The 17,214-nt window shown below is 45.3% G+C and overlaps 1 protein-coding gene across 4 annotated transcripts in view; it reads right to left on the bottom strand.

Annotated features, from left to right (window-relative positions):
• The window catches only part of FRMD1 (FERM domain containing 1), a 45,449-nt gene that overhangs the window by 15,911 nt on the left and 12,324 nt on the right, over positions 1–17,214 (bottom strand). For all 4 annotated transcript variants that reach the window (XM_075043350.1, XM_075043354.1, XM_075043352.1 and 1 more), the window contains exons 3-5: positions 13,264–13,354; positions 2,950–3,029; positions 782–858 (exon numbers count right to left, since the gene is read on the bottom strand). In XM_075043350.1, coding sequence (XP_074899451.1) covers positions 782–858; positions 2,950–3,029; positions 13,264–13,354 — 248 coding nt within the window. The remainder of the gene's footprint in view (positions 1–781; positions 859–2,949; positions 3,030–13,263; positions 13,355–17,214) is intronic.

The raw sequence follows: 17,214 nt of genomic DNA, 5'->3' as shown, positions 1-17,214 counted from the left end.
AAACAGACTCCAGAAAAAAGACTCCCCTGTATCCAAAATGAAAGACTACGGAGAGAGAAAAACAAAAAACCACCAAGCTTTGTTTAAGATGAGAACAAATGCCAAAAATTTGGTAAAGATTTTAATCCACCCAAATGATCCCCGCTCTTGGCTTGCCCTGGGGTCACAGCCACACCAGAAGTGCTGATGCAAATTAACTCTGTCAGTTGTTCATTTTTAACTACCTCATCCTTTGTTCTGTACCATGGGTGAGGGTGGTGGTGTTTTGAGCGCAGCCCATATTCCATGTGAATGGACTACAAACGCAAAACTCTAACTTATGAAGTAATTTCTTTTGTCCATTTACAAAAGTCCATTTCCAGGAGTAGACTGCACAGAGCACTGCTCAGATACAAAAAACAGATACAAAATTATTAGCATGTGCTCTGGAGTATGAATAGCTATTTTTGGTATATTCATCTGATGCTTTTTCACACAACCAAAAGATGCAAGCAAAAGAGTGTTAATCCTATTTTGATACTGTCATCATTCAACCTGCTCTCTAAACACAGATGGAAAAGCAGTCACAATTTTCCTAGGGATAAGGATTATGATTCAGGGGGGAAAAATTCATGGCTGGGTCAGAAAGTTTGTGAAGGTCTAAAAAAAAAAAAAATTCAAGCCAATTGTTTAAGCTGTGAGCTCACGGAGATGAGCTTAACAAAGAAACATTATTTTTCTTGCCTTTTAAGAACACAGTGAATAATTCAAAACACAGTAACTACCACAGAAGGGAACTTACCTTATTACTCTTCCATTTTCTACATAGTATTGTACTCTAAAGAATGCAACGAAAGGAGGGCTGAATTTCTCTGTTCCCTAGAGCAGAGACAGAAGACAAGTTAACGTTCAGCATCCAAAATTCCTGTTACCCCACCTGGTAACGTTCTCTACTCCCAAGCTCGCTCCCCATACTGCTTTTCGTTTTCTACTCTTAGCTCTTGGCAGGTTTTAGGGGGATCTCACTGTCTTGGAGGCTCACAACAATGAGGCATCATAAAACATTCAGACGGGCTGAATGGCAAAACATCCTAGGAAGGGCAGAAGATTTTGGATGGGGGGGATGAGCAGGTATAAGAGAGTCCCAGCGTAGCCTGGGGATGCCCAGCCTGGCCCAGAGTTACCTAGCTCAGCACCTGGCAGCACCGCAGACGCATTAGCGCTGAACGCAGCAAGTTTAACACAGCCTCCCTCAAAGCACCAGGCAAGGCAGCGGGGCAGCGTGCCACGCTGGCACGGCTGCGGCGTTTCCAGGGCACACCTAGGAGTAACCAGCTATCTCTGTGCCGCACCACATCACTCAGCAGGGACACACACGTGCTGCTGCGTTCAGCACTCACTCCCCGAGGCTGAGGCGCACCAGCCTGATATTAACTCCTTGCCTTTTGTTTGGCAGGGCTACTGTTTAGTTATTCACACCTTCCTGCAGCCACAGACCAAAAGGAGACATTGATGTCTGCTTCACGCTGAAGATGTCTGTTAGAAGAAAGCCAGCAAGAGTTCTGCTGTTGTTTTAACTACAGTCTACCTTTCAGACTTACAGGCTTGTTGAAACAGGAGAAAAAAGAAGGGGAAAAAAAGGAACATCTTATCTTACTAGCTCATTCTCTCATCTGTCCTACTTTGCCACTCACTGCTTTAATGTTCATACAGGTAACTTTGCTCACACGGGCAGTTCCAAGGCTTTGCTGGTCAGACCCATCTCACTGGGACAAGGTACATGGCATGTCGTGCACATCTGATGCAGACAGCGACTTCTTGATCATCATGCAAATATTTATTCTATTTCTGGAACTTGCTCATAGTCACCCTATTTTATCAGCTGGACTGGGCTTTCCACCTGAAACCTCTTCATAGCAATTAAATCCCTCTCTGCTAACGCAGTCCGATAGCCTAACTCCTCTCAGATTTCAGTACTGCCAATGGCAACTCATTCAGCCTTTTATGATTCACCTCACACCAGAGGTTCACCACTTACCCTGACTTAGAAAGTGTTGCAAGAATCCAGCCTCAAAGCAACCACAAAGCATACCCCATCCTGAGGTGACTAGAAATACCTGCCTCGGGAAACCCTCACTGGGTGGACAGACAGCCCTCTGCACAACTGGCAGCTGTCTTTGAAGTAACCCTCACTTGTTTGGGAGAAGTAGTATGGGATAAGAGAGATCCCCAAATCTCACTAGTCCTCTGCAAACTTCTCTAAGCAGCAGAAATGGCAAGCGTGCCTACTCTGCAAAAGAAAACCTTTAAGGAAGGTGGAAAAAGTCATAATGAGCTAATTAAGATACCTGAATGTAATTGCATGCTACACTTTGTTCTCAACTGCGGCTCCTCTAATAATGACACACACAAACAGGCATTATCATGTCTGAATGACCAGCACTAAACATCTACGTAGGCTTGTCTTTATTTCACGTAGCTTCTCCCTCCCTTGACAGGGCTGGCTAGCCTTAAAGAACTAAGACTCTTCTTGAACAAAATATCCTTCCATTTGCTCCACTGTCCTTTAGCATGTACTCTGGAAGAGTCACAGCTCCAGCCCTCTCCTTCCTATCAGGTTCAGGTCACAAAAGGTCATTTTAGGCTGTTCTGCTTAATAATAACGATGAAGTCTCCAGACTCTTTACAGGCTTGGCTAAGTTCAAAAAGAAGACTGACCAACTGACCTTCTCCACTCCTGTAGCAGCTAAGCAGCAACCATGTGGCTACTATTGCTCAGGTAAAGTTGGGTAAAGGAATGTTTTAGCTCTTAATTGTACAGCCGTGCACAAGTCACTGCATCTTGCTACTGAACAGCATTCTGCAGACCATCTTCAAGAAATGCTTTATGGACCTTAGTTTAAGAGCTTTCATTTCACTGTGTAGTCCAATACCAAAGCAGTAGCCTCTGAAATTAAACATCTGTCTTACTTTGGTGGTCTCTTTCTTCCATTCCTTTGAAAAGTATTTGCTAAGCTTCTGCTCCAGGTCTATAAAAACATATTCATTATCTGAAAGAGGAAAAAGCATTTAATGTTAAAGAATTAGAAACTCTTATTAATGAATTACTTAAGATGACTATATAAGTTGTTTCCAAGCAATACACTTTAAAACAAAGCTGACCAGGGAATAGACAGGGCAGGGACTCTTAAGTACATGCGCTATTCCAGACAGTATGAAAGAAAGGTCAGCTACACCTTGATTCAAGAAATACAGAGCTAAAGTTTCCCAAATGCTTTAGCCAGAAATGCAGAATTCTTGCTTTATATGCAAGAAGCCACTTAAAGAAGGGAAACACCATCTTACCAAGCTAATTGTACCGTCAGTTTAGCAGATTCAGTTTTTTATTACTATTAAACAAGTAAGCCCTACCCAAACTTCCACCCTGCCATCATGCAGCACCACGGTTCAACGTGGCAATAAGCAAGTGGAGAGAGTCAGGTGTTTGACAGGTTTCATCCTCTGCATATGAATGGGCTCCTCTGGAATGGTGAGAAGGAGGAGGACCAAACCCAAATGCCCTCCTCAGAAGGTCTGGTGTCTCCTGCTCACACCCAACTTCTTTCATAGAGCAAAAAGGTGAATGAAAGGAAAGGAAACCTGGCCTGCCTCAAAGAACCAGGACTTGCTCTCCAGTCAGGTGAGGGCGAACAAGAGACAGCCTGAACAGCACATTGTCTTGAAAGATCTTTACGCTGCTTTCAACTCAGCCAGTGAAAGATTTCCCTGAGCCTTCTCAGGTCTCTTAAAAAAAAAGACCTGATGGGTGTTTCAGGCTTCAGCGGCAATGCCAGCTGAGCACATTCACCTGACCAGTCCCTCCAGCCCTTGGTCCTGCCCAGGAAAGTGTTTTTACAGGTGACATAAGTGCCAAGCTGAAAAGCTTATTCCTTAGACATGAGGAGGAGGGGAAAAAAGGAAGAAAAAAAAAAAAAAAGAACCCTTCACAAAACAACCTTCTACCCCTGAAGACCAGCCCAGACTTCTAAGCTTTGGCTTTTGCTTTCTGATTTCAAACAAAAAAAAAAAAAAAAAAAAAAAAGGAAGGAGAGAATAGAGATGAAATTTTTCTAATGGAGATTTACAACCAAATGAGAGCCTGCACTTGTGGCTGTATAGCAGATGAAGGACTGGCAGAGGCCAGCATTACAGCAGGTATTCAAGGGGGCTCTGAGCTACCTTGCAGCCATCCTCCCAGAGCATTCCAGTTCCTTATAGGGGCAGATACAGAAAATACTTCCTTTGTAAGCTTTTAAAAAACCAGCAAGCGAAAAAAACCCTTGTCACAACCTTGCTTGGCTCCCACCTCAAGTGAAAGAAACCACACCTGGTGCTAGCCAGAACTGGTCCACACACCACACTAACAGGAAGCCTTGTGTAAAATACCAGTAACACTGGACACAAATAAAGAGGACTATCCCCAAAAAGTCCTGTTTCTGTCCCTATGGTCTTTCCTGCATTGTATTGATTGCAGCTGTAACTTTAATGTAATTAAATTTCTGTTTACCATGTTGCTTGACATGTCACGTGCTTATACAAGACTATTTAACAGCACTGTTGAAATTGCTGTTAATTCCTGAAAATTTTAGTGGTGGTAATTTAAGTGCTGTAGCACACAAGGTGATACAGAAGTTGTTTTGCTATTTTGACAAGAAGAGGTTTTAGCATCACAGAGACTGCACCTTGTACCTGCCTCTTCACTTATGCCTGTAAGATAGGGCTGGGGGGCTGTGCTGGCCCCAACCCTTGCTTCTGTAAGTCCATTAAGATCAGATAACGCTGCCTTGAAAAGGCTGATAGAAGCCCTAGTCAGTGAGAGAGAGAGGTTTGGTCCATCTCTTGGCCTTGTCTCTGTCCACTGTCAGCTGCCAAGCTGATAAGCGATTCTCTGTAAAGCTTTTCTTAAAAAGTAAATAAAAGCTCATTTAGGAAGCAGTTGCACAGCAAGAGACAGGAGTGGGATAACACAAGCACGGTACCCAGTCCCTCCCTGGGCTTCGGCAGTCCCAGGGCAGGGTGCTTGCTCCACTGTGGGCTCCCGCAGCGGGATTGGGACTGCTCCTGATGGCACAGTGTCCTGGTTTTGGTGTTGGGTAGAGCCTGTATCAGTTCCACCAGCACCACGGTGTTTAGCTGCCTTCTTGTAACGAGGGTAGGGAACCTGCATGGCTGTAACAAGCTGTAGGGTCCGTTTTCCCTTCTTGCTCAGGAATGATCCTGTGCCCAGAGGTGTTTAGGGAATACGCGATTTATTCCTTAGCCATGATGGAAAGATGGCAACAGCAAGTGTGCTGATATACCTTAAGCCTCCCATCACACAGGGATACTGGGACAGAAAGGGGAAAATGATGACAGAGCAGTTCCACCATAGTAAAGCCATTTGTTACCCACACCCCACAGCCCCTATTTATCTCTGTCATGTTAATTAGGTTAGAGAGATGACTCTGGGATGGCCCAAATGACAAGCCTGAGGACTCCAGGTCATTATCATGCCTACCGAGAGGTGCACCTAAAACCCAAGAATAAGGCAGGCTGAAGGAGGAGGACACCCCGACATGTCAGCTCTCCCTGGGGGTCCTGTTCCTCTCCAGCTCAGCCCAGCATCCTCCCTGTCCTCCCTCCCGTGCAAGAATGCAGTGCTGCATTCCTGCCTTAATGAAGTTAATATTGCTGGAATGTCAACCTGCAGCTTAAGCCTCCATCTACAAAAACAAAGAGGTATTTCCCTCCCCAGCCCTATGTTCGTTGTATTGTTGGTTTTTTTTCCTTAAACTGGATTAGTGGTGAGACTTAGAGATCTTTTGCCTGGTGCTAAAACTGCCTCTGGTTTGAAAACCAGCGTCTGTAACAGAGATGAGGGCACCGAACTGCAGCACCTCAGAGCAGTGCTGTAAAGGCCAGTATAGAAATGCACAGATGGCCACCTTTCCAGGGAAGAACACGTCCGATCTGTGGATCCAAACAGGGCTGGACACTCAGCAGGTACAAACTGTCATTGCTTCGCTGGCCTCAGCTGAAGGACAACAACTGAAAGGTACTAAGAAGCTGGCTTAGAAGCACACATGCATGCAAATACGCACCTGTCCACCTGCAGCTACTGACACTGCATTCATGAATCTTGTCTCAGCACTGTCAGTGAGCTTAAAAATACATCATATCAGCTTCTCTTAAAAGGTTCCCTCACGTATGTGTGTAAAGACACCAGACCTGGCACAACACAGCAGTGCACTGCACTGCGATCCCAAGAAACGCATGTGGACAGCCAGCTAGTTTGCAGTAACACAATTTACACATTTCTCCCAGTTTCAGCTACTAAGAGCCCTCAAATGAAAAGGAAAGTTTGTGGTGTAAAAATCTCACTTCAAATCAAGCAGCCACCAGAAATGCAAAGATTCAAGTGCTCCTACTCTGCAAAATTAGCTTAACATATTTACATATTTAAGCAAATATAGGACGCACATTGTTGCAAAAAAATAATGGGCCACGTCTCCAGTCACAAAAAAGTGACACAGTTCCAGCAAGTGTTGCAGATTTACAATAGGCATTATTTACACTGCAGAGAAAATGGGAAGAGAAAAGCATGGCTGTAATACAGGGTCAAATCAGTTTTGAGTCATTGTTACTCTAAATAGCCATTATTTTGCATTAACTAGTGCCTCCCCATTTCATTTTTTATGAAAGGTATGTTCCCTGCAGAAAAGATAAGTAATGGTGAATGCTAATAACCTGTTCTCCTTCTGCGCCCACTTTGGGCTAGAAGCACTGAGAAATTCCACAAAAGTAAGTCCTGTCCTACCAAGAGACAGAGCTCAGGCCCCATTGGCAGCCAGGAATGTCCCATTAACTCCTTTGGTTGAGTCAAGTATATTTTAGTATTATAACTATTTAGACAGTCCAGAAGATCAGAATTCAAATAAAATGTGAGTTAGTGCAAAGCCAAACTTCCACATAGCAAGCATTTTCTGCCTTAAAGAGAAGGGGGGAAAAATTGTCCTTGGCTATAGTGCTTAATTTCTCCCAGATGCTGCAAGAAGCCTCATGGCAACACCACTATTTCCCTTGAGAGGCAACAGGAATGAGATCAGGAGCAGAACAGAGGGAGTTAGGGGAGAGCTAAAGCTTAAAAAAAATCCAGCACTTAAAAATACCTCACAATACATGCCGTAGACCTCACATAACCTGTTTAGCTTCCCTGAATACCAGCATGGGGTTTTTTGTTTGTTTATTGAAGAAAAGATGGCTACACACTCCTTTTGCATGTGGAACTCCCCAGGCTTCCAAGTGCTGGTGGCCTGGGGACATCAATATCCACATGGCATCTGCTCCCACCACCTCCACGTAACTTCTCGATGCTCTTGGTGTTACCTTTCAAGCCGACAGAAGGAAACCTTGTCCACTTTTCAGCACCTGGCTGATTAGTTTACTAAGGGGTCTTGGTTCAGGATAGCCTTGTGTTTTTAGCTTTAGCTGGGAAGTACACATATCCCAAGTGAAGAAGGGAAGAACCACAACAGAGGCTGGGAATAAAGCAAGGGAGGTCCTGGGTGAGGTCATTTTACCTGGGACGGACAGAAGGTATACGGACGGAAGAGTGAAAAGAGGCAATATCAAGAAGCACCAAGGTAGTGTGGCTGTTAGGAACTATTGAGGTCTGAAGACTGAGACAAAGGGTCAGTCATTCCTGACGATGGGTAGGTACTGCAGGAATTTTATGTTGGCATCTTACAGTTAGCAACAAGGCATGCCCCGGCAAAGCCCTTTGGACTTTTGGCAGCATCACAGGGGATTCTTCTGCACAAGAAGAGCTGCAGAACTACTTCCAGCGCTTCCAAGAGCAAACATCCCTTGCAATCCTCGGGCAGGAGAGCACTTGGCTGGATGTTGTACTGATGCTGAAAGAGAAACAACTGACAGCAGGTACAAACAAAAAAATGCCTTCATAGGAAGAGACCATACAAATCCTTCCAAGGAGAGCTTTTTTTAACTGTTTTAGCACCTGAACTCCTGCAATTCCCTCTAGGTGGCACATTTCTGCCCACATTTTCCTTACATTGCATTTAACTTTTGCTGGAGGTATTAAAGTCACTATAACAGAGCTGTATCTTCTTAGGTTAGGATATAGAAGCAACTCATAAAGGAAATGCAACTATCCATGCAGGTATTTGAGGGAGGAGAGGCAGAAGCAGGGATAGTGGGGAAGGACTGGGGTGTAGAAATCACCTGAAGGTATTTTGGAGAACTTCTATTATAGGTCACCTGCCTTCTTAAGAGACCCTTTGTTGTAATAGATACCCACATAATACAAAAATAACATGGTAGCATATTCCATCCATGAACTTCAGTACTGGAGGATACACAGATGCAGAAGAGTTAACTGGAGACAGAGCGGTCTTGGCAGAGTTAACCACCAAGCTCCTTGGCTAAGTACATGTATTGGGTTTGCATGGCAAGGTTTTGGTAGCGGGGGGCTACAGCGGTGGCTTCTGTGAGAAGCTGCTGGAAGCTTCCCTTATGTCCAACAGAGCGAATGCCAGCCGGCTCCAAGATGGACCCGCTGCTGGCCAAGGCCAAGGCCAAGGCCATCAGCAACGGTGGCAGCACCTCTGTGTTAACATATTTAAGAAGGGGAAAAAAGTTGCAGGGGGCACAGAAACAGCAGCCAGAGAGAGGAATGAGAACATGCAAGAGAAACAACCCTGCAGACACCAAGGTCAGTGAAGAAGGAGGAGGAGGAGGCGATCCAGGTGCCAGAGCAGCGATTCCCCTGCAGCCCGTGGTGATGAAGACCATGGTGAGGCAGGCTGTCCCCCTGCAGCCCATGGAGGTTCACAGTGGAGCAGATATCCACCTGCAGCCCGGGGAAGACCCCATGCCAGAGCAGGTAGATGCCCGAAGGAGACTGTGACCCTGTGGGAAGCCCACGCTGGAGCAGGGGAAGAGCATGATGAGTCCTGCCCCTGAAGAAGATGAAGCAGCAGAGACAATGTGTGATAAACTGAACCCAACCCCCATTCTCCATCCCCCTGTGCTGCTGGGGTAAGTAGGTAGAGAATTCAGGAGAGAAGAGTGCCTGGGAAGAAGGGAGGGGTGGGGGAAGGTGTTTTAAGATTTGGGTTTATTTCTCATTATCCTACTCTGATTTGATTGGTAATAAATTAAATTAATTTTCCCCAAGCTGAGTTTGTTTTGCCCAAGATGGTAATTGGCAAGTAACCACTCCCTGTCCTTATCTTGACCCACGAGCCCTTTATTATATTTTCTCTCCCCTGTCCAGCTGAGGCACGGAGTGATAGAGCCTCCAGCCAGGATCAACCCACCACAGCACACAAGTAAGGAGGACTGGGAAGCATGGGTCTGGCACAGTGAACAGCCATAGCTGTAGTAATTCAATGACGATCCTCGAGGCAGCGGAGCTGAAGCAAAGCGATTTGGCTGTTTAGAAAGCCATCTTGACAAACTGATAGGACACAGAGAGACAGTGGCAGTGTGTAGGAGCTGCAGGCTTGCTCCTTCACAATTGAAGGCTTCCATCTGCTTGGGTCAAGCAAAGTTTGCTCCAAGAAAGGAGAAGCTCAAGATTCAGTATCACAGGGATCCAGGTTATAACAACAAAGGAAGCCTGGCTGTTCTTTGTCTGCTGACAATCAGTTCTGGTTTCGAAGAGTGAATTGCGTCCCTGCGTACACTTTCTGATAACAAGAGGGAAGCCTCCCGCAGGGCACTCGATAAGGTTGACCCTGCAGGAGGAGCTGCAATGTAAGACCCAGCTGCTGAACCCGATGGAGCCAGCTTGAACCTGGCAGGGTTGCAGGGTCTTCACTGAGCAAACTACAATGAAAAAATGCACATCAGCAGCAGCAGAACACAAGGTATAGCCTGCTTGATGATCTGTGACAAAACTAGAAGAGCAACATGTCCCAAGCTTTGTGCCGGTGTGGCTTCCCATTAATAGACACTCCTGAACTTCATTTTCAAAAGGGATCAAATTCTTCTTATAGATGCAAGCTTTCCCCCCTCCCCCCAATACAGTTGGCTGAGGGGGCTTTCACCTTGAGAACTAAAAACTCAAGAGCAAAGGGGTGAAAAATTCTGTTCTGCCACCATTACTGTTATCTTAAATCCTGAAGCTTGCCCTTGGCATCTGTAACAGTCAGAAGTGAAGGCAACAAATTTAGCCAGCAAATGCTGGAAGACACACTCCAAGACCTAGAGCTTAGATCTCCCAGCATGCGTGGTTTGCAGTTTGCACAGTGCTTTATGGTGCCGTTTTCATTTTTGCCACACTTAGGGGTTAAACTTCGGTTTATGATTAAGGAGCCCAACCTCTCCCCCTCACACACATACTATGAGACCAACTGAGCATTAGCCTATCTGTACAATGTCTGCAGGTCAAATGGGCTCCTAATCCAGATAATCCACCCAGTGTGATTGGTTACAGTTCTGCAGAAATCCTTTAATTTTCATTCTCTTGCCACTGCTGACAGTCAGGGTTTTGTTGACAAATTAGCAGCAAGGTAATGGCTGCAGGTGGATTAGAACACCTTGTTCTGCATGTGGCAGCATCAGACTGCCAAAAATAAATACACATTAAGAAACTGGGAAATACACTCTTATTAAAACAGGGCAGTTATTTCTTAAAAAGTGACATCTTGGAGCTGCAGCACAGAGAGGTGAAACCATCATGCAGAAGAGGAATACTTTGGTCTGAAATGCAGTGGCTTCCTCTCTAGTTTTCTGACATCTAACCCATCCTTGCCCTGCAGACCAGTCCCACGCCTTCTCTCCGCAGCCTTTCTGGGACATGGGACGACCTGCTGCTCAGCCAAGGCAGTTGACTTAAGTACCTGCAAGACAGCCCTGGGCAATGCAAAACTTACCCAGGCCTCCCCACAACCTGACTGGGCTGCTTCCCTTTTTTGAGATGATAGCTTGCTGTGAAACCAAAACATCCCGGAAAAGCAGGCAATGCCTTAAAGGCTCCTTCCAAATGCCAGAGATGGAGAGTTTGCAGTAGAAGCAAGACCTCACTTACCACTGGCAGCAAGGGAGATGATCACCAGTCTGTTGGCCAAAACAAGGTGGGGGGGAAAATCAAGTCGGGGAACAGAAAACAAAAGATTTCCTTTGTTACAGCGCTACAGTAATAAACCTGGAGTTATTTAAAAAACAAAATAAAGAAAACCCTAAAACCCACCCCACAAGACTCCAGTCAGCAGCTTACTGGATGTTCATAGACTAAAGGTAGAGACCAGAGGAAGGAATGACAACAGATCAGGTTTGCTCCCTCTCTTGAGGACAGCTGCAGCCTTCCTGGTGGCTGTGGCCATTCAGGCTGAGAAACTCACTGCTGACACTTTTGTCTCTCCCGTTGTTCAGCCCCAACACTTTGTTAAACAGAGGCACAAACAAAAATAAATCTCCTTATCCAAAATCCTGACACCTGCCTGGGTGGCGGAGGGAGATGGCTGTCGGAGGGAGATGGCTGTCGGGAGGAGCCAGGGTGAGCATGCGGAGCCTCCAATTAAGCAGCTTCACAAACTGAGCTACAGAAAGCAGGAGGAATAGTCAGCAAAACAAAACAAGAGAGGTTAATTCATGCTACTGGGCTCCTGCAACAATTTTCCTTGACGTTTTTCAAAGAGCTTTGCAAAGAATTAGCTTCTCTAAAAAGGAAGAACACTTTTGCGAAGCAAGAAGATTGTTTACGTTTAGAGCTACGGGCATTATACTTCAAGGTCTAGTCAGCATAGCTTTATTATGCAACTTGGGTTGGGGTAGTTATACTGCATTTCCAGCAGGCTGAAAGGCATCTGCCACAATAGGGTATTTTGGGGCCAGAGCCCCTGTGCGTGACAGGGTGAAGGAAACTGCTCCACGCAAAAGGTGGGAGGGAAGAAAAAAGCAGGGTACAGAAAATATGAAACAAGAAAGATATGAAAGGGAAAAAAAGTGAAAGAAACACGAAGAGAACAGGAGAAGAGCACCTAATTCAAAGAAAATGGCAATGAAATTGCCCTGTCTTACAGGGACAGACAGGAGCTTCAATTTCACCCAAGACGTCCTGCAAGTGGAATAGGCAAAAACTGGTGTTATGAAAAGGCGGTAGAGGAGGGGGGACTCACAGGAACACAGTCAATTTGTGAAAAAAGTTAAGAGCATTCATGTTTTCCTTGCATTAAAAAAAGAAATGTGCTGGTTTAAATGCACAGATATATTTGTTAGCTACTGGTTTAGTTACATTGACGGAATCTCTTGGAGACTCTACAAACCTTATGGAGATAAACAGCCTCCTCCAGTCTCAGTTTGAGTGCTGTGCTCAAAAAACTCCCAAAGTTCTTAGAGAATGAGAGCAGAAAGGAAATGAGACAAGTAAACTTAAAATAAACTATTTTACCCAACATGCTCATAAGGAGGCAAAAGAAACCTAATTTAGAAGAACTCATAAAAGACTATTCTCACTTCAATGAAACAACATCTAGAGTTGCAGTAGTAAATAACAACACACTTGAGAAAAATTTAGGAGGGAAAAGTCCTTTCTATGCTTGAGGAAAGACAGGGAGGCAGGATAAGGAAGACAACAGATCCATTTCTGATTACTAAGAGTTGGAGGGTGTAGCGTGCCAATGCACACACCATCCCAGAAATGTAGTATTTCATATCAGTTTGCTCCTTTAAGGCATCATCTTACACTGTTCCCTGGTCAATACTAAGCCGTAGGACCAAGCAGACTGGACTTCAACCCAGATTAAGAAGTTTTGTATTTCCCACGCTATATTTCAAAACCCAACGTCCCCCACACATGCATTCAGTCCCCTCAAACCATTTGAGTTTCCTCCCCCTGGTGCCACATTCTTTGCGTGTGACTTCAGAAGATAAGTAACGCTTTCAGCCCCAAACTCCTTTTAAAATTCACCTCTTCTTCAACTACTGACAGTTTTGAATTCAGTGACAAATATGCTGGCTAGCAACTCGGCTACAGGAGAGAAAGAAAACCCCACAAAGAGGTGGAACGTGTAAGAACAAAGGAGGAGAACAAAAGCCGCCCCTTCTCCCAATTTGTCTGCCCACATACCAAAGATCAAAAGAGCTCGAGAAGCCTGTGCATAATCTACATACTTTGTGACCTTATTACAATCAAATTCCCCGCAGGCACAGCCACTGTGTATATATGCACACACTGTAAATACACAAGCGGGTCTGTGGATGTTTGCCAAGTCATTTGCTCCGTGCATTGAGTTTGCTTACTTTTAACAATGCTGAGGCCAAAGAAGTGAGGCTCTTTAATCTTCACTAAATCACAAACTTGCTGAAAGAGCTCCTGTCCAGTGGCTTTGACCTGAAAGAAACAACCAATCCAACATTACAGATGGCTCACACACCTGGATGGAGCAATTCTCCTTCTTTACACTGGCCAATAAATTTTGGGGTACCACAGCAAAAAAAAAAAACCCAAAAAACCCAAAACCAACCCCCCAAACAAGCTTTGTTTTCAGTATTATTGCTATTATCACAGAATAATAATCAATGTGTCATTCCCCTTCCTTCACAGTGCAACGTGGCTCAGCTCAGTAAAACATGAATTTAAAGTTTCCTATCTATTGGCATCTTTGTGTAAGAATTCGGAGCACTGCTGGAACCCTAGTTTTGTGCAGTACTGACCAAACCATTTATAGATGCTTTTACAAAAAGTGTGTTTGTAATTACAGAAAGGAAAATACTACTCTCTTGCAAAAAAATTTGAGAGGTTAAGAGAAAAAACAAGAACAAAAAAAAGAAAACCTTCATTCAGGAGAACTAAAAACAAAAGGACACAAACCAACCCCAAACTGCATGGTTTGAGTAGAAATAGCTTGTTGGTTGATAAGAGATGAGGTTGCTCTGCACCCCACACAGAAGAGCTTGTTCTGTTCCCTGCTGAGTTCTGGTCACACAGCAATTAACATCTTCATCTTCCGAAGCTGTCACCAACAGCTTATATAAACTCTTGCCCATTTCCATGCCACACTGAGACCTTCCCGTACCCTGTGCACACACCGAGGAAGTGCTGGGAAAGCCGAGCTGCTGCCGTGGACCAGAGGCTGGGCAGTATTTGCAAGTATGGCACAGGGCGAGGGAGAGCCGTGGCACCGTGCACGGCTACCGAATGCCCTTCTCTAGCACAGGCTCCCCTGGCAAGAGCGTGATTCTGCCTACCTGCACGTGCAGACCTGGATGTGTACTATGATCGGAAGATTCCCCCGCTAAATATCCCCCCACCTACAGCCTCATTTCCCCCTGCCCCATTGCACCACCCCAGAAGCACAGACAACCACAGGCACAAACAAAAACCCTCAAGCCCCCAACCGTAAGAGGCATGGGGGAAGGAGTTCTGAGCAAGTGTGGACGGGGAGAGCAGAACAACGCTGACACAGACAACCTCAGGCTAGTCCAGAGCGCAGCCAGCTGCAAAATGGGCCAGAACCTCTGGATTTCATCACGCCACTGCTGGAGAATGCAGATTAGCAGCAGCAGCAGCTGCCTTCCCAAGGGAGGACAGGGCAGCGCTACCTTCACCACAGCAAAGATGACGGGGCAGAAGTCAACTCCTGAACTCTCCTACAAACTAATCACCACCATCAAACTAATTGCTTCCATAATTCTTCAAACCCTTTTAATGCAGGCGTGCCACACTCCTCAGAAACCGGCTGCACTCCCCTCCCTGCCCCAAGATGTACCATGTCACTAGACATGGACAATAGGAAACAGGAGGTCATTTAAGTACTCATTTTCTTCTACTTGACAAGGCGTCACCAGCCAGCCACTCACTAGCGCCTAATCGGGAGCTTTGAAACCTGCGCTACACCAATACACACACGCATGTGCATAGAGGTGCTTTGGGAGGGGAGAAGGTAGTGTACTGTTCTGGTAAGACCCAAACCCACATCTGGGTCTTATTATGGGTCTCCGTGTGAGACTGCACCCTTCCAGTCTCACACCTAAATGCAGTATTTGCTCAGCTGCCAAGAACACACAGTTGGAAGAAAAAGTTGGGCATGGATCTGCCTCCTTTCTCAAGGAAGCAAGCTCTGAGCATGTTCTCCTACCTGGGGAGGACTCACGAAGGAAGAGGTGACCTACCCCTAGCCAGAATGGTTATGTGCATACAGGAGTCACTGGCAGCACAAGACTCTACGTAAAAGAGTGTAGTGTAAAAGAGCTATGTGATCAGATGAATTTTGTAAGTGGCATGCTTTCACACTTAGGGAAGAAAAAACTGCTTTAAGATACTTAGTTCTAGGGAACTGAGCACTTCAATGTTTTGTGACACTCAGCCTATAAAGCAGTGATTTAATCAGATTTCTTGCACAGCAGGTATGTGAGCTACCACCTTGTCCATTCTCCTTTTGGCACTCTCCTTCTGTATCAAGTTTTACTCCCTGCCTTCAAGGCTATGCAATACCAATTACACTTGCAATCGCTGTTCCCTCCTCCTGCCTTCCCCTCTGCTCAAAGCAACCAACATTTCCCTTTGCATTTTTCATCTGTGCACTTCTCTTTGGCCTTTCTTTCCTTTGTGTATGGTTCCTATGCCAAGTTCCATCCCAGACACACCATGAATTATTTCTTCCACTGATACTCAGCTTTGCCCCACGTCAGACTCAGGGCTTCTTTACACGTGAAATTTAGTCCAAAGCGAAGTCGAGTGCAAGTTTACGGAAGGTAACTGCTACTCCAGGGTCATTCTGTGTGCAATTACTCACGTGTATTGGTTACCTATCTCTGTTTTTCTTGGTCCGTATGCTTTAAAACATCAGCTTTACTGCTCACAAAACAACTGAAAGACTTCAGACCTACACTTGCCATTCACAAACACACAGGACCTCACCAGACTTCCTCCCCTTCAAAAATTTCTGCTCACACTCCCACCCTTTCTCCAGCAGCTAGGCAAGGACCAACATCTGCCGTGGCTGCTTCTGAACTACCCAAACACAGGTAGGGTGGCTGCCTGCCCTGCTCCCCTCATTGGCAGCTCAGCCTTCGCTAGTATAGGTCTCTCTCCTCTATTCAGCTGCTACCACCCCAGAAAATTTTCAGAAATCTAGTCATAAAAACTAGTTGACATTGATCAACAGGTTCAAAACTATCAGGGAGATAAGCCACAACGCTAGCAGATAAACAACACCGAACAAACTGGATACCACTCCAAGATCTTTGGTGCAATTGATACAATTTCTAGTTGCACCATTCTCACTCACAGCCTGCTTAAGCTTGCTGGTGCTCTTATTCTATCTCCCCACTGGGGCTGCCTGGAGCAAGGCAGACTGCTTTGCTCTGTGCTCTGATGTCCGTTCTCCCCAGCAGAAACCTCCCACTTCACCTCACCGTCCTCAGGGCAGCTGGTGAGCTGCAGCACCCACTAGTTCTCCTCACTGCTCTGCTTCTCCTCATGTTCACAGTTGGTCTCGGGCAGACAGTTTTCTTCCTCACCATCCCTTCAAATTCATCTATACATCCAGAAAGGTGGACACCAAAGTTAATTAAGAGATACCCAGTTATGGAGGAAGAGACTTTAAAATGGCTCCTGCTCTTCTCTCTTCAACAGCACTATCTGTGAAGGGTGTAAGACAAATCCATTTTCAAGAGCAGGCTTCAATCTGCATGTGACCACATAAAACACATATAGGTAAACTCTTATCTGGAAGGGTGGAATTTATATGGGAGGTGGGGAGAAAGGAATTACCTGCATAAACACTGTGCTTATCACGGGAAGGATCTATTAATTTATTCCACTGGAAGGATAACGATTCCTACCTACCTCACTGAGCTGCAAGCTTGTTTAGTATTTGCATTCCACACTGAAGAGGTTAAAAGGCTTTGGAAATCTTAAGTAGTAGCATTATTATTCTAATAAATGCACAGAGTATCATCTGTGGTTGTGCTAGTTAAATTTGGCTTCTACCAACATCACTAGAAAATTGCCTTGATGTTCCTTTACAAAAAAAAAGATCTCTCCAGCTGCAAAATCTTAATTCTTGTTGTTGTTTTGAAGGGGTGTTGTGGTAAAGACAGAAACCAAATGAAAAGCTGGTTTTGGCTACTTGCCCGACTGTAACAGGTCATGTTTCACTCTCTATGCAATTAGGACACAACTGTGCGTTGAGGTCTCATGTTTTGGCCCAGGCAGCTATTCCCTTTCACACGCAGGCATCTCCAAAT

This window comes from Buteo buteo, chromosome 12, assembly GCF_964188355.1.
Source record: "Buteo buteo chromosome 12, bButBut1.hap1.1, whole genome shotgun sequence".
In the NCBI taxonomy this organism is placed as follows: Eukaryota; Metazoa; Chordata; class Aves; order Accipitriformes; family Accipitridae; genus Buteo; species Buteo buteo.
Note: the sequence above shows the minus strand (reverse complement) of the source record. Positions and strands in the feature narration are given on the sequence as shown.